The sequence below is a fragment of the Petaurus breviceps genome, unplaced genomic scaffold (genome assembly GCF_028583685.1).
Source record: "Petaurus breviceps papuanus isolate PSGF00001 unplaced genomic scaffold, PetGlider_PUasm1.0 318, whole genome shotgun sequence".
NCBI classification, from domain to species: domain Eukaryota; kingdom Metazoa; phylum Chordata; class Mammalia; order Diprotodontia; family Petauridae; genus Petaurus; species Petaurus breviceps.
In genome coordinates this window covers 588,209-612,459 of record NW_027186078.1, presented here as the reverse complement: position 1 = coordinate 612,459, position 24,251 = coordinate 588,209, and the positions used below count along the sequence as shown (strand labels likewise).

Here is a 24,251-nt window from a genome sequence, read left to right as displayed (position 1 = left end):
AGCAAGCTCTGGCAGATTTTGCCATTTTGTCTAGGTTACAAGAGACATAATCTGTTTTCTGAAGGCCAGCCTTGCTAAGTACAGAGGCTCAAAGCCAGAAGGCTGAACACTTGGTGATGAATTCTTTGGCCATGGCAATCCATAAATTTAAAAAAACAACAAAAACAAAAATGTCCCTCAGTCCTGTGCAGTCCCCTTCTTCTTCTAGGATGATGGCAGCAGGATGATGGGAAAGGAGGAGAGGGTGCTAAGTATCACATCACTTAAAGACCATCTATAAATGTTGACTTAGCTTCTGGTACTCTAAATGTGAGTCTGGTCCACTTGATGAGGGACGGAATCCCAATAGGTTCAGCAGGAACCCTGATCTTATCCAAGACCAGGAAACCTGCAATGGCATCTGGAAAGAATTCAGCTCAGCCTTGTTTGGAGTTAGAGTTCAGACACTTAACATAAAAACTAGCTATGTGACCCTGGGCAAGTCACTTAACCCCAATTGCCCTCCAAAAAGCAAAAAAAAAAAAATAGATCAAAATGGAGCAGGGGAGGCCATTGAGGAAGCTATTGTAATAATCCAGGTATGTACTAATCATGCCCTATATTAGAGATTGTGATAGTGAGAGAGGAGAAGAGGAATGAAGCAATGTAGAAGACTCAGCAAAACTCAGGAAGTGATTAGAAACGACATTTTAGAAATTGTATGATAAAAGTCTTTAACCACCTCAACTTCAATTACCTCCTCTACCCGACTTCAACCAAACTGCAAACCTTACCAACTCAGAGAACCATTCTAGTTCTAAGAAGTCAAACTTTGAAATTCCATTCTTGCCATACCCACTTATCCTTCCTTCTCTCGTGCTTTTGCACTCAAATTTAACTTATGCAACAGTGTGCTGGCAAATGTTTAACAGCCAGCTCTCTTAAATGGTTCAAGCTGACTCCAGCACACCACTGCTTTTACTCCTTATTCTGACCTTTGGTTTCCTGGTCCATTCCTATTCTCCCAACCTCTCCCCCCCATCTGGATTCATTTAAGTTCATACTTGACCATATAGTCAAATGTTTTATTATATTTTATTAACAAAGTAACATAAAATGCTTTATCCTCTTGACTTTTTCCAATCTGCATATCTTTTTCCCTGGGGAACCCCCACCATTTGATTTCTCTGTTCCTGCTCTAAAGTGCAGAATATAATTGGGGAAAGTCACAAAATGAAGCTGATTTCACCTTGACAGATTAATGGTAAATAACCTCATCAAGTCCTTTACTGTTGCTACTTGAGTCTTCTACCCTACCCTTATCTACTCTCTCATTCTCCATAGCAATGAATCCAAATCTCTTTCTTCTGAAACCATGACCCACTACCCCCTATATATCTGTAGAAGACAATGTAGTCTCTGCTTCACTGAGAACAAGACAAGTCATCCAACTATGAGCCCCCATAGCTTCACTCCTCCATGTAATAAAAATTATGAAGCATCTTCTATGGACCAGGTACTGTGAGCCTTCTTTGCTTCATTTCCCATTCTTTCCACCTTTCCTCAGATCACAGAAGAGGAAATATCCCAACTCTTCACTAAACTTAATCCTGCTGCCTATAATCCTGACCTTATTCTCTCTCACCTCCTTAGGCACCCTGGAATATTCACATTCACCCTAACTCCCACACTCCTCTCACACATCACATTCACCTACCAACATAGTCATGTCTCTCCAACTCTAAAAACAACAAAAACAAAAACTCTTTCCTTGACCCTCTATCCTATCTAGTTTATGTCCCATCATTTTGAACTCAGAATCAAGGAGACCTTAGTTTAAGTTCCATCCCTGACACTAAATAATTGTATGACCATGGGTAAGTCATTTGACCTGAATCTCAATTTCCTCAACTGCAAAATGCGGCTAATTCTTGTAGTACCTAATTTATAAGATTCTTATGAGCTTCAAATGAGTTATATATGTAAGATATGGATATAAGCCTTACAAATCTTAAAGGGCTACAAAATGCCATCTACTAATATAACAATTGGCATAGAAAATATGCATGTTTGGGGTTTAGGTAATGATACTACAGCTGTATTTACTTACACCTCACTCATTCCCCTACTTTGTACTATTGCAGAGTATCATATTTTATCATATGATTTTAATAATGTGATTAAGCAATTAGCCAACCAAGGAATTCTATCTTATTTGGCCTCTAGGTGACGTTCTGAGTAACCATGAGTAGCCTACTCCTGCCTCCCACCACTTTTCTTCCCCCCAAACCAATATTTTGTGATAGTTGACCTCCAAAATCAATGAAGATCTGAGGATATGATTTGGAATATTCCCATTAAGTTGTGAAAATGAGGAAATCTCTCTCATTTTTCTATGAGTGCTTACTCCTTGTTTGGACTCCTCTCTCCTCATTGATTATACCAAAGTCATAGGATTTAACAATTCATTCCCAAATGGACATGTGATTTATTGAATGTGGTAGTATGCATATCCAAATTGTAAAAATGCTTCTGAATAGCAAAACTCAAGATTTAAGGTAGCTTGGATCAACTTCCTTCTGGTGAAAAGCTGGGGGTGGGAGAGAAAGAGAAACAAAAAGGAAAGTATTTGGCAATCAATCAATCAACAAGCATTTTTAAGTGTTAACTATGTAGCAGATTCTTTGATAAGTCTTGGGAATATAATGGAAAAAGAAAAACAATCCCTTCCCTCAAGGAGCTTACATTCTAATAGAGAAGACAACATGTAAATTACTAGATATATACAAAATATATACAGAATGTTATACAGATGGTAATCAGAAAGGGGAAGAAGGCACTAGCTGCTAGCTGCTTGAAGAAGGTAGGATTTGAACTTGAAGGAAGTCAAGGAAACTAAGAGGCAGAAGTGAAGGGGCAGAGCATTCCAGGCATGGGTGACATCCAATGCAAAGTCACAAAGACAGGAAATGGAGTGATTTGCTCAAGGAACTTGTCCAAAGTCCAATATCATTGAGTCATAGGGTCCATGGAGGGGAATACAGTCTAAGAATTCTGGAAAGGTAGAAAGTGACAAGGTTATGAAAAACTTTAAATGACATACATAGGACTTGATATTTTATCTTGGAGGTAACAGAGAGCCACTGGAGCTGAACAGGGGTGTGATATGGACAGATTCTTTGCTTTAGGTAAATCATCTTGGCAGCTGAGTGGAGGATGGACTGGAGTATGGAGAAACTTAAGGCAGTGAGACCAATTAGAATGATATTGCAGTAGTCTGGGTGAGAAATGATGAGGACCTAAAATATGACTGTATGAGTGGAGGGAATGGGATATATAAAGGAAATATCATGAAGATAGAAAAGGTAAGATTTTATGATGGGTTGGATATGTTGAGTGAGAGTAGAGTTGAGGATGATACTTAGGTTGTAGGCCTGGGTGCCCGAGAGAATGGTGATACCCTTGACAGTAATAGGAAAGTTTCGAAGAGGAAAGGGTTTGGGGGGAAATAATGAGTTCTGTTCTGGACATGTTGAGTTGGAGAGGGCTACAGAATACATGATTCAAATTATCAAAAGAGGCAATTGGAAATGCACGAGTATAGTTCAACAGAGAGATTGTAGATCATGGAATTATGGGATTCTGGGAATCAATGAATATAAATATAAATGAACTAATGGGAGCAAATAAGAAAATCAAATCAGGTAGTATTAAGCAAAAAAAAAAAAAAAAAAAAACAAAAAAAAAAAAAAGACAGAGAAAGGGACTCATGGTATGATTAGAGGGAATGATATGAAGAGCCAGCAAGAGTCTGAGAAGCAATAGGACAGATTGGGGGAGGGAACCATGTCATGAAAACCTAGAAAAGAGTAATCAGAAAGAGATGGTTACCGACAGTGTCAAATGCTACTGAAAAGACAAGGAAGACCAAGATAAAGAAAAGGCCACTAGATTTTTAATTAAGAGATAATGATAACTTTGGAAAGAGCAATTTCAGGTGAGTGGTAATGTCAGAAGCCAAATTACTGAAGGTTTAGAAGTGAGTGAAAAGAGAGGAAATGGCAGCATAGATTGTGAATGGCTCTCTCAAAGAATTTAGCCACAAAATGGAGAAGAGAGATAAAAGGATGAGATAGCTAATGGGAATGGGTGGATCAAATGAAGGTTTGCTCCTTAAGGTTACAGCTGAAGTAGTGAAACCCTTACAACTAAGCCTCTAAGAGGGAATCAGGAGAGTGTGGGAGGAGAGAGGGAGAGAGAGACCCAGTCTCTTCACAGGTCTCTCTTCCTTGTGAGTCTGAAAGTTCTAGGATATTTTGTTATTTCCTGGACTTCTCATTGACATTTATCCTAGCAGCATCTCAGAATAACTGATGGCAATGTCTGCATTGGAGAACTAAGAACATACTGAATTCTGGAGAAGGGCAAATTCAAGGTTCTGAAAGAAATCCATCAGAAAAGATATACCATACATACCTAAAGAGAACATCTTGAAGACTCCAGCAAAAGGACTTCTAAAGTTATGAGATATGGGTTTGCCACATGTGCTTCAAATTTGAGCCTACTTTATCCTGCTGTTTATGTATTGGTGGGAAAGTATGTCACAGAATCTACAGATTTTTTAAAAATCAATTGTTCTTACTTAGGTGGAACAATGGATAGAGTCCTTGACTTTGAGTCCAGAAGACCTGAATTCAGATCCAGTCTCAATTAAATCACCCTGGGCAAGTCACTTAACTTATGTCTCAATTTTGTCATCTATAAAATGGAGATAATAATAGCATCTATCTCCTAGGATAAAATATTTGTAAAGTGCTTTGCAAATCTTAAAACACTGTATAAATGCTAACTATGATTGTTTTTATTATACTACCTTGGCAAATATCCCTGGCTCAGGCATCATTAACCTGAGGTCTGTGCACTTAAAAAGTTTTTTTTAATATAATTGGTTTAATAATAACAGCTAGAATTTAGAGAACGCTTCAAGGTTTGCAAAGTGCTTTATATATATTTTATTTATATATAAATGCTAGCTGTTATTATTGTAATTGGTTTTTTTGTGATCCTATGAATTTTATTTTGTGTATTTAAAAACATTATTCTAAGAAAAGATCCATAAGCTTCATTAACAAATGGATCCATGACACAAAAAATTTAAGAACCCCTAAGTAAAAACTAATTAAGAGTGACTAATTGATAAGAATGGTGCTCATAAACATGGAAAAGTAGAAGCAGACAAAGCATCCCCCTGCTCCCTCTTTCAAAAAACTTAAGAAAGCATTAAAAAAAATTATCTCAGTCTGCACTAATGCATTGTTGATAGAGTTGTGTAATGATAGAACCATTCTGGAGAGCAATTTGCAACTTTGCTCAAAGGGTTATAAAACTGCATACCTTTTGATCCAGCAATACCAGTACTAGCTCTATATCCCAAAGACATCCAAAAAAGGGGGAAAGGACTTATTTGTACAAAAATATAGCAGCTCTTTTAGTGGTGGCTAGGAATTGGAAAACAAAGCCCATTAATTGGGAAATGGCTAAACAAGCCATGGTATATGATTATAATAGAATATTATTGTGCTATAAGAAATGACAAGAAAAACCTGGAAAGATTTACATGAATTGATGTACAGTGAAGTGATCAGAACCAGGAGAACATTGTACATAGCAACGCAATATTTCTCAGTGAAGAATTGTGAATGACTTCACTATTCTCAGCAATACAATGATCCATGACAATCCCAAAGGACTAATGATGATGCATAACATCTGCCACTAGAGAAAGAATTGATAATTATTGAATACAAACTGAAGCATGCTATTTTTCAATTTTTTTTTTCTTCTATTCGAGTCTTCTTATACAAAATGACTAATATGGAAATGTTTTACATCATCGCACATGTATAACCTACATCTGATTGCTTACCGTCTCGGGGAGGGGGAAAAGGAGAGAGAAAGGGATAGAATCTGGAACTCAAAACTTTAAATAAAAAATATTTTTTTAAAAATTGGGGGGAAAAAAATCCCAGTCTGATGCCTTTAATCTGATCTGAAAGAAAAACCCTCTTCAGTCCCACAGATAAAATCGGTAGGGACCACTCTAGGCAAAAAGGAGGACTTGTAGTCTCTATGGTTTCTGCTCCTGTTATTTTTGTACAATGGAAAGGCAAGAATCTGGCCTGAACTTCCGGTCCTCTGCGTTTCCGTGGGGGCGGAACTTCCGGCCAGGATGGTCTGGCTCCGAGGGGGCGGTCTGGCCATGCCCCACTGTGGAGGGTGAGTCCCGGGCCAGCCCCAGGGGCGGGGAAAACCGAGAGAGGACCAGGGTAACTTCCTTCTCCCCCTACCCTCCATCTCTGCCTTGTTCATTAGACCCCCTGAGTTATGTATGTACCCGGAACTCTGGGGAAACCATCGAGTCTCTGTTGAAAAGCTGGCGAGTCAGGCGCCTTCGATTAGAGCACGTGCTGTGCTCCCCTTCCCTAGCTGCCCCGGCCACTGGGTAGAAGAGCAGGCCAGGGAAGGGGGGCAGGGGCAGTCATTGCCGTGGGAGGGACAGGCTCCCGGGAATCCAGAGTGACTCCGAGGTGGGGTGAAAGGAGAAGGAATAGGTTGTGGGGCCATTCAACAAACAGAAAAACTGGACAGGATTTCATTGACCTAGCCCTAGTCCATCTCTCTCTGAGTGTTCTAGAGATTTCAAGTGATTGACCCAAGGTCACCTAGGAGTAGGGCTGGGATTTGAACCCCAGGACCTCAGTCTCCAATAGCCGAGTGCTCTCCCCATTGCGCCAGGCTTCTTCACACATCATGGATTCTGCAGTCTAATTGGAAGAGAAGTTCACTTTTGCTTGTGTTTGAGCTTGAATTGTTTATGGAACATCCAGATGAATCATAAGCATTAACAGCTGGAAGGATCAAGAACCTTCGTTTTATAGAAGAGGAAACAAACCCAGGGAAGTTAAGGAATTGGATAGAGATCATAAACCTCCCATACTTTTTCATTTGGTGTGATTCTTGTCCATGTCTTTTCCTGATTCCTCCATAGATGATATGCCCAGTGCATTGGAGGCCTTCCTTTGGTTCTTGAAGTATTTCAAGGGAATAGGGAATCACTTGGGCTGGCTGTTTGTTATCACTCACATTCGATGCAGGAGCTGACAGTATTTTCCAGTCACGCATGTTCTCAAAACTTTACAATTCATTTCTCATATGGAAGGTGTTGCTAAGGCACTGTAACTTACACCTACCACGTATCTTTTCATTGCTTTTTGGGGATTAAGTGCAATTTTAATTCTTCAGAAATCATGATATTCCGTGATTCACAGTTATTTAACTTCATTGATAGTATTTTGCTGTTGAGATGGTCTTTTGGAATAGTGAGTGGCTTGAGATCCTTGAAAACGCTGATTTCAGTGTGATTTAAATGAAATACAGCTGGTGTCTTCCTCCTATTCAGTTCTGGGCCTGGCTTATCTGCCTGGAGTACCCACCTAAAATGTATCTATTGATAGAGTAACTAATGGCCATCCAACTGCATGTTTTATATTCTGGGCAATATGTGTTTTGCATCCATGGTTTTATAAGGTGAATAGTTAAGATGACTGGGGTGTGGTTTTTTTTATCATTGCATGTTTTTTAAGAGGATTTGCAATGTTCTAAGGTTCAATATAAATGACAACTGCAGAAAGGAGTATTTAGGGAATTCCTCTTCTATTTAGACTTTATGCTTCACTTGATGTTGATACACATAGGATCTTTGAATAAATTTATCTCCATGGTTGCACCTTGTAAGATTTTGATATATGTGTGGGAAACACTGTTTCAGGAGAGCTTTCAAAGCTTTATTTTGTCCTAAGTCAAATATATTTTTTAATATGCAAAACAGAGCATTATCTCACAATTGTATCTGTCATCTACTTGACTGTAAATGTGGTATCTTCTAGAAATTTTCTGTGAAAGTTTGCCTGTTCTCTCAAAATTTTCAACAAAGATAACCTCATTGCATAGAATCTCAGAATTGCAAACATCTCAGAGATGAGTTCAACTCATAACTGAGTAAGAGTCTTCTCTACAACACACAAAACAAGTAGACATCAGTCTTTTTTGTGAAGATCTCTTGTAAGAGAAACCCACCACCTCCCATGGCATCGAGTTATACTTTTGAATAACAAATGCATAGACTCTTATTAAAGAGATTTTACAGAGATGAAAAATAGGTAAAAGGTGTGGCAATTACTGATCCTCAGTCATACTTTTTGATATAAAATTAACAACTATGATCCTGTATGTTGTTTTGAAATCTCTCTTTTTTTTTTTTTTAAAGCAATAGGGGTTAAATAACTTGCTTAAGGTTACACGGCCAGGTGTTTCTGGGTGGGTGCTAAGTATCTGAGCCCGGATTTGGTCCCCAGGTCATCCCGACACTGGAGTGGGTGCTCTTACTAGCAGTGCTACCTGGCCACCCCCTGAAATCTCTTAAACATTTAAAGATCAAAGTATGTCTTTAGAACTGTGCCATCTCTAGCATGAATTTCTTCTTAAGTTCATCAGCTCTTCCCAACATCTTAAGTCCTATTCCTGCTTCTCATAAACATAGGTCATTGAGGTGGTAGAATCCAAATATACTGTGTTTCCCCGATAATAAGACACTGTCTTATTAATTTCTTTGGACAGAAAAACACCAGAGGGCTTATTTTCAGGGGAGGGCTTATTTTAATGAACATTGACAGCAATTTTAATAAACAGGTAAATGTGAACAAAAAAATGTACCTTTATTCAATAAGCAAATTACTGGGGAAGAACAGGATGACGCGCTCACTGCTGCAGTTCTGATTGGATGCAGCTCGGAGCGCGGTGTGTGTTTCACGGCGGGGGGGAGGGGAACGGTACGTACAGAGGGTACCGTAATGTAGCGTGTAGTGCAGGGGATCACCTTCACTATAGTAGCAATCTCAATAGGGCTTATTTTCAGGGGAGGGCTTATTTTAGAGGAATCTTACACAGTAAGGGGAGGGCTTATTTTCAGGATAGGTCTTATTATCGGGGAAACACGGTATTGTTTTTACTATTGTTGATCACAATAAATGACTTTAGCAATGCGGGCAAATCAGTTCCATTTGCTGCCTATTTCTCCCCTACTGGTTTCAGCTACATATGCTTTTGGAATGATGGAACTTAGTTGTCTCTCTTGTCAAAGTCTTTGTAAACTCATTTCCCCTACAGTTGTTTCTCATCGATAAAACTCATGATCTTCCATCGTTGACCTACCTGCCTGTTTTCCTTTCCTTTTTGAGCATTAAGTACTGAGGGGGGTGAATCAGGAAAGTTTTCTCCAGTGGCTCCCTATTACATCTAGTATCAAATATATTCAAAGCACTTCATAACCTGCCTCCTCCTGCCACCCCAGACTTTCCATTTTTCTTAACCTTATTCACCTCCACATACTTTTCAGTCCAGTGAAATTGACTTCCTTGCAGAATTCTTTCAAATCCTGACTGGACATTTTCATTGACTGTTCCCATCCCTGGAATCCTTTCCCTTCTCCTCTCAGCTGCCTGGTTTCCCTGACTTCCTTCAAGTCCCAGCTAAAATGTCTCTTACAAGAAAGCTTTCCCAATCCACCTTAATGCTAATACCTTCCCTCTTGTTGATTATCTCTAAATTATTCTGTTTATCTTGTCTGTACATAATTGTTTTCATATTGGCTCCCCCATTAGATTGTATGCTTCTTGAAAAGAGGATTTAAAAAAAAATTTTGCCTTTTAATCCCAGTGTTTATTAGTACAAGAACTGGTACATGTTAGATATTTAATAAGTGCCTGTTGACTGGTTAAGGCATTAGGATTTTAATTGGGTTTTTAAGGATAGGTAGGAATTCAAAATGTGAGGACAGTGAGGCAGGACATTCTAGGCATAGGGCACAGTATAAACAAAAGCTGTCTGGCAAAAGGACAAATGTCCCGTTTCAGGACAGAGTAGACCAGCTTGACAGAACTAATTATTTCCTACTCCTTAAGCTTGCCTTCCTCTCTTATCTTCCTCCTCTCAGTGGATTCCAGCACAATTCTCCCAGTCACACAAGCTTGGAATCTTGGAGTTACTTTTGTTCCCTTTACATAAGTGCCCCCACCCATCCTAGCCCACTTCCAGTCATTCTCTAGTCTTGTTCATCTCTTACATATGTCCTTTTCTTTGCACACATGTCACATCACTGTCATTCAGGACCTTGTCACCTCGTTTAGATTTTTGTAACAGCCTCATCAGTCAATCAGTCTCTCCTTGTCTCTCAGTTCTCAAATATTCTTTTACACAGGTGACAAAATTAGTTTCTCAACGTACAGATCTGATGACATCACTTCTCTTAAGTTTTTGTTGTTGTTTTTTGCTTTTTGGAGGGCAGTTGGGGTTAAGTGACTTGCCCAGGGTCACATGGCTAGTTTTTGTGTTAAGTGTCAGAGGCCAGATTTGAACTCAGGTCCTCCTGACTCCAGGGCCAATGCTCTATTCACTGCACCACCTAACCGCCCCTTATTTTTTTATTTTTTTTTATCACTTCTCAAAAATCTTTAGTTATTATCTCACCTATTGTCTCATCTAAATATCAACTCCACAGCTTGATATAGAAGATGCTTCCCAATCTAGCTCCATCCCATTTTTCTAGTCCTAATTCACACGATTTCCTTTTAAGCTAAATTGGACAATTAACTATTCCCCAAACGCTAGTGCTTCTGTTAGTTTGCACAGTTCTTCTCCATTGACTAGGGTATACTCTATATTGTTGCCTGTCAAAATCCTCTTTCAAGGTCCAACTCAATACTGTCTTCTCCATAAAACCTTTCTTGATTCCCCCTTCCTATTCCAGCCCTCTCCCCCTTGAAAGTTATTTGTTTCTTTTAAAACTTTCCTAATTTATTTGGCTCAGATCTCTCTTTTGCCTCCATCACACCTTTCCGTATACTTCATTTGTTAGTTATAAGCATTTATTAATTTCTTACTATGTGTGAAGCGCTATCTATTTGTGTATATGCTGCTTCCTCTCTAGTATAATGTAAGCTATTTGAAGTCAAGGATGGTACCATTTTCATTGTTGTATCCTCAGTCCTAGGGACTGGACTAAATGCTTGGTCATCATTGTGATCAGACTTCCTAAGTCTTTCAAAGGTGTTTGTTTTTTCAATGTTGTTATTGCATAAATTGTTTGGCTGATTGTGCTCACTTCACTTTGTGTCAGTTCATATAGGTCTTCTCAGGTTTCTCTGAAATCATCTTCATAATTTCTTATGGCACAATTATGTTCATATTCATAATTTGTTCAGCCATTTCCCAGTTGATGGGTACACCCTTAGCTTTTATTTCTTTGTCAAGACAAAAAGTTACAACAGATATTTTTGTTAATATAGGCCTTTTGACTCATGACTGAAAGAGATACCCACATCCAGAAAAAGAGATGCAGAGTCTGAATGTAGAGTGAAACAAACTATTTGCTCTCTTTCTTTTTCTTGTTTTGTTTTGTTTCCTCTTTCCCACAGATCATTCCATCAGTTATAATCCTTCTGTATAACCTGACTAATGATTAATGTGAAGATATTTATAGATCCTATATTGAAGTGCATGCCGCCATGATGAGGGGAGGAGGAGAAGGAGGGGGAGAAAAAATGAAACTCAAGGGACTGTGGAACTGAATGGTGTAAAATAAAAGTAAATAAATTTTAAAAAAAAGAAGTAGAAAAAAATATAGGTCCTTTTTCCTCTTTTTTGATTGCTTCACCTGAGTCTTAAAGGAAACCAGCCTTTAGGGACACCCACAATTAGTGGACATGACATTGATGATCTGTGCCAGAGTCTGATGAGGAATGGTTAGACAGAACCAAGAGAAAGCAGAGTGAAAAAACTCAGAGAGGAGAGAATATCCTGAAAGAAAAGGTAGTTAATATCATATGCTGTAGAGATAAGGAAGGGGACTGAGAAATGCTATTATATTTGGCAATAGTTAACTTTCAAGAGAGTTGTTTCAGTTTAGTGATGGAGGAAGGGAACAAGCATTTATTAAGCACCTCCTGTGTGCCAGGCACCATGTTAAGTGCTTAACAAATATTATCTCATTTAGAAAAGATCAGGTGAGGAAGTAAATGCATCTAGTGTAGACAGCTTTTTCTAGTTCAGCTCATTGAGGAGGAGAAATATAGGACAATAACTGAGGGGCATGATGAGATCTAGTCAGGATTTTCTAAGGATAGATAGACTTGGGTGTATTTGTAGGTAGCAGGGAAGGAACCAGGAAATAGGGAGAGATTGAATGTTATCAAGAGTAGAGATGATGATTAGGGCAATCTGCTGAAGAAAATGGTGGTGATGAGATCAAAAATTGGGGGGTTGGCCTGAGCAAACAGAAGGGCCACCTCATCATAAGACTGGAGTGAAAGAGATAATGGGGGGGTGTCAAAGGGATGTGAGATGAGGAAGAAGGGAGAAGGGGCTCAGTGGCTGAATGACCCCCAGTTTTTCAGTGATATTTAAGGTAAGGTCCTCAGCTGAGGAGGTAGATGGAGGGACTAAAAGGGGAGGCTGGAGGAGAAAAGAGGTTTAGAACAGCTGCTGTGTTAAGTGGGATAGGGAATTTATTAGGGAATAGTAGGATTACCTTTCTGTGATGAGGGTCCAGTTAAGACTAGGTAGCATAAATTTAAAGTAGACCCTTCATAAATAAGGGTAGCTAAGGAGGGCAGTGGATAGAGGGCTGGGCCTGGAGAAAGGAAGACTCATCTTCCTGAATTCAAATCTGCCTGTTGAATTTAAGTGAATGTCCTTTCCTCTGAACTGTTATTATAATCCCAATTGATTATAAATTCCTGTGTGTCAGGACTGTCTTTTGCCTATTTTTGTATCCCAATTAGGTGGTAGGGTGGATAGAGTGCCAGGCATGGAGTCAGTAGAACTTAGTTTCCTGAGTTGAAATCTGGCTGCAGACACTTACTAGCTGTGTGACCCTAGGAAAGTTGCTTAATCCTGTTTGCCTCAGTTTCCTCATCTGTAAAATGAGCTGGAGAAGGAAATGACAAACCATTCCAGTGTCTTTGCCAAGAAAACCCCAAATGGGGTCACAGAGTCAGCTGTGACTGAACAACATCTTCATTAACAGGTCATCAGTAAACAGCAAAATAGTGTTAGGCCTTCTGTGTGCCAGATTCTTCCCTCTGGCCGTAAAACATTAAGCATTTATTAGACACCTACTGTGTGCCAGGGACTGTGCTAGATACTGAGAACATAGAAACAAAAGTGAAACAAAGGCAAATCTTTGCCTTTGAACAGCTTCCAGTCTAGCCAGGGGAGAAGGCATGTACATATAGGAATGAATATAAAATAAATACAAAATAGTAATTTTGGAGGGAAGACTATAGAAGCCAGGGAGATAAGGAAAGGCCTTATTTAGTAAGTGATTCTTAAGTTGAGCCATGGAGGAAACTAGAGATTCTAAGGGACAAAAGGGAGAAGGACGAATATTCCAGGCTGTGGGACCGCCAGTTCAAGATCCAGAGGTGGGAGGGTTGCATATGACAAACAGGCAAAGGGCCCATTTGGCTGGACAAGAGTGTGTGAAGGGAAATAATGTGTAATGAAACTGGAAAGATAGATAATGGTCTTTTAATGTGAAACTGGTGTTTTGTGTGATCTTTGAGGAAAATCCTTTGGAAGCTGTGTGGAGGATGAATGTAGAGGAAAGAAACTTGAGGCAGGGAGACCAATTAAAGAGGCCATTACAGTAATACAGCTGAGAGGTGAAATGATGGTGACTATGTGGTTGGAGAGAACGGACAAGTGAAAGGAATTGTGGAGGGAGAAATGGCAAGATTTTGCAGCTGATTGACTATTGGAGTGAGAGTCAGAATCTAGGTGACTGGAAGAATTATACCCACAACAGAAATATGAAGTTTGAAAGAAGAGTGGGTTTGGGAAAGACTGAATCATGGAGAAGAGTCCTAGACTTGGGGTAATGAGGCTAGGTTTCCTGCAGGTCCTCCTCCTGGAAGAGGAGGAAAGTACTATTTCAGGAAGAGGTCAGAGAAACCATCTTGTTCCTAACTGGATTGGCCAAGCGTGGCCTGAAATAGGGGGAAAACATCCTGAGTAGAGATGGGACCAAGAATTTGATCCCTGAACCCTGAGGCCAAACTCAACTGAGGAAGGCATTGGGACAGCCTTGTGTATAGTGTGTGTAGTTCGGGAAGGATTGGGGAGAAATTAGTGTAATCTTGGGCCTGTACCTGGGTGAAGGAGGGAATTGGAGAAGATGAAGAAACTCATTTTTTGGAATTTCCCATTGGTGTGGTGGCAGAACTGTTCTCAGGACAGTGCAGTACATGATAGCTCCTCCTAACTTCCTCATATGCCTTTTCTTGCCCTGTGTTTTTCAGATTTCTCCAGTATTCTCCAGCTCTTGCCTGAGAGAGCTGAACTGGGCAGTTGTGCAACTCTTGATGCAAGGAGACAATGGCCCTGGGCAGGCTTTCCCAGAGATCTGGAAGTGCCCTGATTGAGGATTGGGCCACGCTGCATTCAGAACATTATTTTGACTGGAAAGGAAATGCCTTTGTGAGGGTGATGAAGAATAAAGTTGGAGAGGTAGCTGGGGATCTTTTTGTTGAGTATCTTTATTTAAAGATAAATAACTGCACATAAACAACAATAGATATACAGTTGCAGGGGGTGATTAGAATCAGACAAGGGATGTGATGAATCTTGAAAATAGATTTAAAAAAGGGAAATAGAAATGTCCTGGCAGAAAAGAGAGAAAGTTTTTCATTTGGGGAATAGACAACAATAAAGGCCAGATGATATGTGTACCTCTTGCTTTCCCATTAACATGCTGCTTACCCTACTGTCTTGCTACATTCTGCATAGTTTATTGTACTCACATGCAGTCATGTTCACAGTTGGCAGGGTGAACAGTGGGTCGCATGTGCACACAAACACGTTTAAAATGTGACCACAGAGGAAACAGGAGAGGGTTGTCCTTGTGTCCTGGTTGGACCCAGAGAAGGCTAAGAAATCCCAGGGTCAGATTTTAGTTGTAAAGTTAGGGTGGGTCAGGTATGGTCTCCTTCATGATCCTTTCCTTCTCCAGTTCCATCTGCTCGCAAAGTTTCTATGCCTCTAAGAGGAACCCCGAGGACCAGGTAATGGCAGCTGAGCTCCTATCAGCCAGGCCCCAGGTGAGCTGTCCTTCCTGAGACCTCATTCTTACCACTCCTAAACCCCTTCATAGACTTAGTTCCTTCCCTAAACTAAACATGTCTCTTCTTCCCATGAGATTGAGCCCCAGTTTCTTCTTCCAAGAACTGGGTCACAGCTGACCATGAATTATTTTGTATGGACTCTATTCTTTTCCCCGCCAAATCCACCTGCGTAGAGTTTGTAAACCTGGGTCATAGATGGTATGTAGTCTGTCTGACTTATTGTACCTGAAAAAGAGGGTTTGAAACAGAGTGATCTCAACCCATTGTTGGGGAGAAGAGTACTATTTGTAACACTCCTACACCTCCCAAGCGTGTCCATCCTTTTTGAGCAGCGATTTTCATACACAGATAATCCTTATATTCAAAATATACACATACACAGACACATATTTGTATTACTCAGACACCAGCATTCAAACATTAACAAAATGCACACATTTGACATAGTGAGTACTATGCACATGCATAATTGCCCATAACCTTCATACTACCACATCCCCTACCCTGAATCAATCCCTGGGCCTACAACAGGAGTGTGTTGTTTCAGGCATTGGTGACTTTTGAGGATGTGGCTGTATACCTCACCCAGCAGGAGTGGGCCTACCTGGGCCCTGCGCAGAGGTGTCTCTACAGGGATGTGATGCTGGAGACCTACAGGAATGTGATCTCATTGGGTAAGGTGTCTTTTTTAGGACTCAGATCTGACCTTCATGACTTCCTATATTGTAAAGAATTATAGTGCCTTAAGGAACTAGTTGGATTTGGGCTCCAAACTCAAGGGTCAGAAATTCCTAATCCCATCTTGGCTTAGAAACAGAATGTTTTTTCTTCCTTTTCCTACACCATAAGGCTCATGCAGAGAAGAAAATGGGTAACTCCTTCAAGTTTTCTCTGAGTTTGAATCTTCCCTCGCTTCTAACTTCCTTGTTGTCCAGGTATAAGAAAGGTCCAATGGCGATATACCTCAAAATGGGAGTGTTCTACTCTACTAATAGGGAAAAGCTACATGAAACAATTGTTCTTTTATGCCCAGATCACAAATTCCCCCATTCTTGAAGGAATACAACCCTGGGGCCCCTTCCCAGGGTGCATAGTTCTTCCCTGGGCCTTCCTGTCATGGCCCCCCTAGATAGTTCCTTCTCCAACTTGCTTGCCTGTACATATGACTAGGATTGAAACTAGGACATACCTTTGTAACCAAGAACAAATCACCCTTCCCCATTTCCTTCCCCATGACCAGGATTTCCAGTGTCCAAACCTGATGTGATCTCCCAGCTGGAACGAGGGGAAGAGCCATGGGTCCTGGGAATGAAAGTAGCCGAGAGGAGAAAGATTCTGAGAGGCAACTGTTCAGGTGAGTGATTGAATAGGCATTAACTGGGCTCCTTCTGTGTGCTCTTTGGGGTACTAAGTTTTTCAGAAAGATCAAAGCAATGGGGAAGCTAGGTGACACAGTGAATAGAGCATCAGGCCTGGAGTCAGGAGGACCCAAGTTCAAATCCTCAGACACTTAACACTTACTAGCTGTGTGACCTTGGGCAAGTCATTTAACCCCAAGTGCCCTGCCTTCCTCCCTCCAAAAAGACAAAAACAAAGCAAAAAAAAAAGTTCAAAGCAAGTAGAAGATATGGTTCTTGCCTTCTCGGAGTTCATTGTGTGGTTGGTCTTGCCTCTCTCTTTCATTTTCAATCTCTCCTTATCCACAGGCTACATTCTTGTCATTCCTGGGTCAGAGTATGTGAATTACTCAGTGACTTTTCTCATGTAATTCCAAATTAATTTCTAGAATAGTTGTAATATTATGATTCTTGACTTCCCAGAGCCCCTCCAACATTTTTTTTCCCTACCACTTCGTAAGTACACATCCATCCAAGGGCTTGTCATTGCTGCATTACTGGTCACCCCAGACAGAAATGATCTCTTCTATTACATTTGTGCTACTCATATGTCATATTACACAGTGAGTGTCTGGTGTTGGCCTTATTTTGTTTATGTCAGTGGGGTCACATGGAGACTCTACTGGTACAAAGACCTGGAAATACTTCTTGACCTTCTGTCAATGTCCAGAAGCTTCATTTCTGCCTTTCTGCTAAACACAGATTTTTACCTTCCTGATTTCCTCTCTACCCTCTTACTTACCTCTCCACTACCACCACTTGCCCTTCCATCTAGGGTCCCCTCTTCCCAGACTTAATTCTAAGTAAGAATTCTTGCTTTTCATCCCCTTCTTCTCCCTCCCCCACCCCAGTTTAGTAACTAGCTCCTCTTAATTTTTTTTTACTTCTTTTCACTACAGGGACATAAATCCAGATATAGATGGCAAACATAAGTAAGAAACATGAAGCAAGAAGGCTTATATAGCCTTCAGAATAGCTGCTCTTGGTCTTTGAAAGGTAGCTGGGGTCAAGCTTGTCACCGATTAGACTCCTTTCACTGATCTCTTCATTCTTAATCCTGAGGCTTATTTACATATACTTTATTTTTTTTATTCCCAGGGCTTGTTTCTTTTATCTTCTAGGTCCCCATCCCTTCTCCCTCCCAAGAAGATCCCTGATGAGATAATGGTTGTTAATTAACAGTCTCTTATTCCCAAAAGTAAGATTTATTTACATCTCAAAGGCATTTCTTCCTCCCCTATGATTTTGATGTCTGTCTCCTTGAAAGAATAGTCAAGTTAGGTCATTTGCTGGCAATCTCTTCCTACTAAAGCATAAGCTCAGAGAACATGTACTCTCAGTTGTATATAAGTGTTATCTACCCTAGGATTTTTGGCATACATAGGCTTTCAGTGAATTTTTGTTAAATGAAGCAATAAATGAATATCTTTTGTTTTAGATTGTGAGACCAGCAAGAAAAAGGAATTTACTTCTACACAAGAAATTTCTGAAGAAAAGGAATCAAAGAGGGCAATATTGGAAATAGTCAAAGGAAATATTACCCAGCCATCCAAATTTCATAATGCCTGTGAAATCAAAGGCAGTTTAATAAGTTCTCAGAGGAATTCTACTGGGAAAAGACTCAAGAAATCACTTTCCAGAGAACAAAGTGTGAAGCCAATGACAGTGATCCATAGGAACATTAGCCCAGGCCAAGTGCCCTCCAAATTTAGTGAATCTGGGAGAGGCTTCAGTATGAACTCAAAGCATATTAAACAGCAGAGTATTTTTATAGGAAGAAAACCTCATCAATATGGAACAAATAGACAAAGTTCCCATCAGAGTCCTGTCCATATAGGAGAGAAACACTATAAATCTAACAAATGTGAAAAAACATTCAGGCAGAACTCAGACCTGATTGAACAGCAGAGTATTCACAATGGACAAAAATCCTATGAATGTAATGAATGTGGGAAAATCTTTTCTGTAAGCTCATCACTTATTCAGCACCAGAGAATTCATACAGAAGAAAAACCCTATGAGTGTAAAGAATGTGGAAAAACTTTCAACCGTAGTTCTAATCTTAACCAACACCAGAAAATTCATACTGGAAAGAAACCTTATGAGTGCAATGAATGTGGCAAAGCTTTCTATCAGCAGTCTAACCTTATTCAACATCAAAGAATTCACACAGGAGAGAAACCTTATAAATGTATGGAGTGTGGAAAAGCCTTAAGTACACGATCTTCTCTTATTCAACATCAGAGAATTCATACTGGAGAGAAACCCTATGAATGTAGTGAATGTGGGAAAACCTTCATTCGGGGCTCTAACTTTATTGATCACCAGAGAATTCACACTGGAGAGAAACCCTATGAATGTAGTGAATGTGGTAAAGCCTTCTCTCAGCACTGTAATCTTATACAACACCAGAGGATTCACAGTGGAGAGAAACCCTATGAATGTAGTGTATGTGGGAGAGCTTTTGTTGCACTTGCAAATTTGATTCAACATCATAGAATTCATACTGGAGAAAAACCCTATGAATGTCATGACTGTGGGAAAACTTTTCGTGCAAGTTCATACTTTATTCAGCATTGTAAAATACATAATTAGACAACTTATACATGCTAGTGGGAAAGCATTTAGTGAACATTCATCTCTTATTCGAAATCAAAGAATTCAAAGTGAAGAGAATTCTAGAAGTATTTATTAAGCATCTGTTATTGGTGAGGCCTTGTGCTAGGTGCTGGGGATACAAAAAATAGAAAATATGAGGAACTTATATCATATTGGGAAATGCATTATATTCATAGATAAGGAAATACAAAATAATTAAAGTAGGAAAGGCAGTAACAACATTTGTATCCCCAGAGCTTACTACATCCCTCACACACAATAAGCCTTGAATAATGCTTGTTGAATGACCAAAATCCTCCCCCTCCCCCCTCAAAAAAACCTTCACCTTTCTCTGAGTGCATGGACCTTCACATAGAGCTGTGATCCTCACAAATATCAGCTAGTTCATAGTATGGATACAGAAACACTGGTAAAGAAAATCTCCCTTCAGTGTATCAGAGATCTTGTATGTGTATCCAGTATGGGAAAGCTTTATGTCAGAGGTCTTCACTTTATAAATTTTAAGAGAATCAATATGAGAGAAAAATTGAGTGGAATGAATGAAGTAACACCTTCCTTCTAAGCTTATTATATTATTCAGAATCATAAAGTGTACCAGAGAGAAATATCCAATAAATGAGTTAAAGATATGGATCCTTTATTCATCAGAAAGTCCACACTGGACCAAAACATTCTAACAAAATTTCATAACTCTGCATTCAAAGGATTGTTTTTTTTCCTCCAGTTAACTCTGTAATTTATGATTGATGTCCAGATCATAGCACTAGAACACCAAGTCAAGGCTTTCAATAGAATATCAAGTACAGCTTCTGCCAAGGCACAGTGATTTAATATTAAATTTCCACACTCTTGTACACCAAAACCATGAAGTATCAGATCAAAATATTAAATATTTTTGTATTTGAACAATTTTCACATAGTATTAACAAAGAGAATGACTTCCCTGTCAGATGGCATGGGGAAAGAGAGAATGGCCCCTCAATAACAAGATGGAGTAGAAAACAGATCATTTTGGAAGAAAGTCAGTTGGGGGATGGAAAGCTCTCAAAGGTGAAATCCTGTATTTCAATGAATACATCATTATATGTGATGTATACATTCAATGAATACATCAAAGAAGAAAAGAAGAGGTGTCCAAGAACTTATCAACAACTTAAATTTAAAAGACACATATAAGAGATGAAAGATCCCATAAGGGAGGATGAATATAAAAACACAGATAAGTCCATTAAAAATTTTTAGGAATGGGGTAGCTAAGTGGCACAGTGAATAGAGTACTGACCCTGGAGTTAGGAGTACCTGAGTTCAAATCCAGCCTCAGACACTTAACACTAGCTGTGTGACCTTGGGCAAATCACTTAACCCCAATTGCCCTGCCTTCCCCCCTCCAAAAAGAAGAAAAAAAAATTAAGAATGCAAAAGAGTGGAGGTCAGCAATAAATGTTAAGGTGAAAAAAAGGGGAAGGGAGGTTTCTTTAACTATATAGAGGGAAAGAAGATTGACAGAGATAGACTTGGGGTAGTTGGTTAATAGGAAACTGGAACCCAAAGTAAGTAAGGAGACAGTGAGAACACCTTGCTTCCCTTGAGGAATTTGGCACAGATGAACTACATCCCAAGTTACCACAAGAACTGGTGAATGTGGTTGTGCCACTGTCACTAATCTTTGAAAGAGAAATCATAGAGCCTGGGAGAAATATTATAGTACTGAGAAAATGTCCCTGTTTTCAAAAGAAGAGAAGTGAGTAGATTCTGTAAACCACAGACCAGTGAAGTTGACTTTGATTCCTAACTAAATTCAAGAACAAATTTTTAAAGGGATGGCTTGTGAACATAGAGAAAAGGAAGTGATGATCACTAGGAACCAGCATGGCTTCATCAAAAAACAGACTATACCAGATTATCCTCATTTTTTTTGACAGGTTTATTAGATTAGTAGATAAGGAAAAAGCTGTAATTGTTTATTAGCTTACTGCCTTTGTAGATAAGAGAAATTGGCTACTTGGTAGTACACTTAAGTGGATTAAAAACTAGTTAAGTGACTGGGACCAAAGAGTCATAGATGACCCAAAGTCATTTTGGAGGGAGGTTCCTTGTGGAGAGTTTTAGTTTCATAGAGAGTTGTTATTTAACTTTTTGAAAATCAGTGGCTTTGGATAAAGGCTTCAATGCCATGTTTATTGAATGTATAGATAAATGTGGGAGGTAAAGCTAACATGTTGGACTGAGTTAGGATCCAAAAAGATATTGACAAACTAAAATGATGGGCCAAATCTAACAGGATGATTTCGGGAGTCTAAAACGGATTTCATTGTGTAAGGAATTCCTGGCATGGAAATTCACTTAATCTGTGCTGATTAACAACTAAACTATATACAACTTGTACATTTACAGTAGAGATTCTTAACCTGGGGTCTGAAACAAACATGTTGGTCACTATTTTAACATAATTTGTGTCCTTCATAATTCTATGTATTTTATACACTTAAAAACATTGAGGAGGGTTCCATAGATTTCCTCATAAGGCAAAAAAGGTTCCATGACACCTGTGATTTAGTTTCTTAGCACATTAAGTGATTTGCCCAGCATCACACAGCCAGGATATCAGAAGTGGAACTTGAGCCCAAGTCTTCCTGAGTGAGGTCTGCTTTGTATCTCCTGCCCAGGCTCTCTCTCTCTCTCTCAGTATGGAATTTAATAGAGATAAATGTAAAATTCTATACTTTGTTTCAGAAATTCAGCTTGACAAATATAGAGTGGTTGGGGTGCTAGACAGTTCTCTGAAAAAGATCTGGGGACTTCATTGTACTCTAAACTTCCTGAAGTCAACATTGTGACAATAGCTAAGTGAAACAAATACAGCCAGATGACACAACAGATAGAGCCTTGAACTTGGAATCAGGAGGACGTGAGTTTAAATCCTGCCTCAGATGCTAGTGTGTGACCCTGGACAAGCCACTCAACCTTTCCCCCTCACTTTCCTTGTCTGTAAAATGGGGATAATAAAAGCACCTATTCCCTCAGATTTTTGTCAGGGTAAAATGAGATATGTAGAGTGCTTTGCAAACTTTAAAGTGCTAGATTTCAACTGTTATTAACCATTTAAAATGCTAATGCAATCATAGGCAGTATTAAGGATAAAGGCATGGTATCAAGGACTAGGATGGTGATAGTTCCATTGTACTCTGCTTCGATCAGATCACATCTGAAGTATTGTTTTCAGTTTGGAGTAGCATTTTATTTGTAACAGTGTCTAAGAGGGTTGTTTGTCTAAGTCTAGAAGTTCAACTGTTGAGCTGCATCAAGAGGTAGAAGTAGGAATTTTACTCTCATTACTAAACCCTATCCTTGGAAATGGGTGTTGCCAGTCTTTTAGAGCACTCCCCTCTCCCACTTTGAGAACACTTGCTTTCTAGTAACCACTCATTTACTGTCCCTTCCCCCCAATAGGTTTGTCTTTCTGCACATGTAGAAGAAAACAGTTGGGAAAAGGACCTCATTACCATAGCAACAAGCCAGCCACTGAGCCAAGATGCTATTTTAAGCTTTTGTCTCTTTCAGCCTAAGGGAAAAAGATCAGATCTATGCTTTTCCTACCACACTTTGGGAAGGATATAAATAATAAAAATAAAATTTCTCTCTCATGTACCTCAGGAGCCCCCAGACAATATGGAAATCCCTACAATTTAGATATTCTATGCTTCCTATCCCTTTTCCTCATGGTGAGTAAAAAAATGACACTGAGGTAAACTGAGGCAAGATTTGCAGACAATATAACATTTTATTAACAGGGACTCATCAACTATTAGTAAAGTGAGCCACTCTAGCCACCTCAGCAAAGGCTAGGAATCCAAAAGAATGAGAAAACTCCTCTTTATTGAGATGAAGGAAAGGAGTTCTAGGTGGCTGGGGAACATTACAGTTGGCTACTGCTAGGAACGATGGGTTGGTCTTCAGGTGTGGATGATTAAGCCCTGATCTAGCAATTAAGGAATGTTCACTCTTTTTGGGACCTAGCTGCCTTTAGCAATCTTGGCTAGAAAAACAAAATTTTCCCAATCAGGTCCCTCCCCCCCCCAACTTTGGCCTCCTCTTTGGAGACTAAATCACACTTAATTTTGCCAAGGATACAGAAGGACATGAAAGTTGTCCCCGTCGAAGACCTAGCTTAAGCTGGTCCTCTGCTTATCTGTAAATAGAGGAGGGACCCCAGGTTAGTAACCAAGTGCATTACATGGTGGGTACCTTTAAGAGACTGCCTTGAGAAATAGACTGAGAGGTGGATTTTTTGACAAAATGGGGAAAAGGCTGGATTACAGAGTAATATTAATTATCAAATGATAAGACATGATATTAACTTTCCTTTGTATGCCTTGCCCAGCCAATCTCCTTTTTCTCTAGCTTCCTATTCACAATAATGAAGTACACAAATCAGAAGCAGCCAAGATCTAGCACTTTGTGACCACACATTAATACCAGTTAGACAGAAATGTAAACAGACTTTTAAAAATAGAAAAAATATGGACTTCACCTCTGAGAAATTAGTAGTTTACTATCTGTTACAAGTTTGGGGACGGGGAGGGAAGTTCAGTCCAATTTAGACATACTTCCCCTCTAGACAAGACTGAATGTCATTTACACTAACATTTCACTGAGCCTCTTTGCTCACCCCTTTTGTTCCACCTGTGGAGGTTTCTGTGCACAGAAAGGAATGCTTTAAAGCCCTCTCTTTAGACTGTGGGTCATAGCAGGTGGAAGGATTTCGATCCCACCCAAAGAACTTCATCCTCAGCATATATTTGTCCTTAGCAAAGAGAAGTATCAAGGTCTATTTTTAAATACTATTTTTAAAGCATCCCACTGCCACTTCCAGTGTCCCTATCAACATCACTTAGCAACTTTTCCTCCTTTGAGTTTCATGATACTAAAATGTATTGCCCAACCTAGATCTCTAGTGGTTGCTCCCTGGCATATGCCTTTTCATTCCCTAGCTCTCTATTTTTCTTTCTGCTCCAATTCC

At 39.5% G+C, this 24,251-nt stretch overlaps 1 protein-coding gene across 1 annotated transcript in view; it reads left to right on the top strand.

Annotated features, from left to right (window-relative positions):
- The first annotated feature begins 6,162 nt into the window (after positions 1-6,162).
- The window catches only part of LOC138167867 (zinc finger protein 252-like), an 82,961-nt gene continuing 64,872 nt past the window's right edge, over positions 6,163-24,251 (top strand). Inside the window, exons 1-6 of the mRNA XM_069096830.1 lie at positions 6,163-6,255; positions 14,394-14,601; positions 15,104-15,191; positions 15,763-15,889; positions 16,456-16,569; positions 18,051-19,169. Of these exons, the coding sequence (XP_068952931.1) occupies positions 15,159-15,191; positions 15,763-15,889; positions 16,456-16,569; positions 18,051-19,169 (1,393 nt within the window). The 5' untranslated portion in view covers positions 6,163-6,255; positions 14,394-14,601; positions 15,104-15,158. The remainder of the gene's footprint in view (positions 6,256-14,393; positions 14,602-15,103; positions 15,192-15,762; positions 15,890-16,455; positions 16,570-18,050; positions 19,170-24,251) is intronic.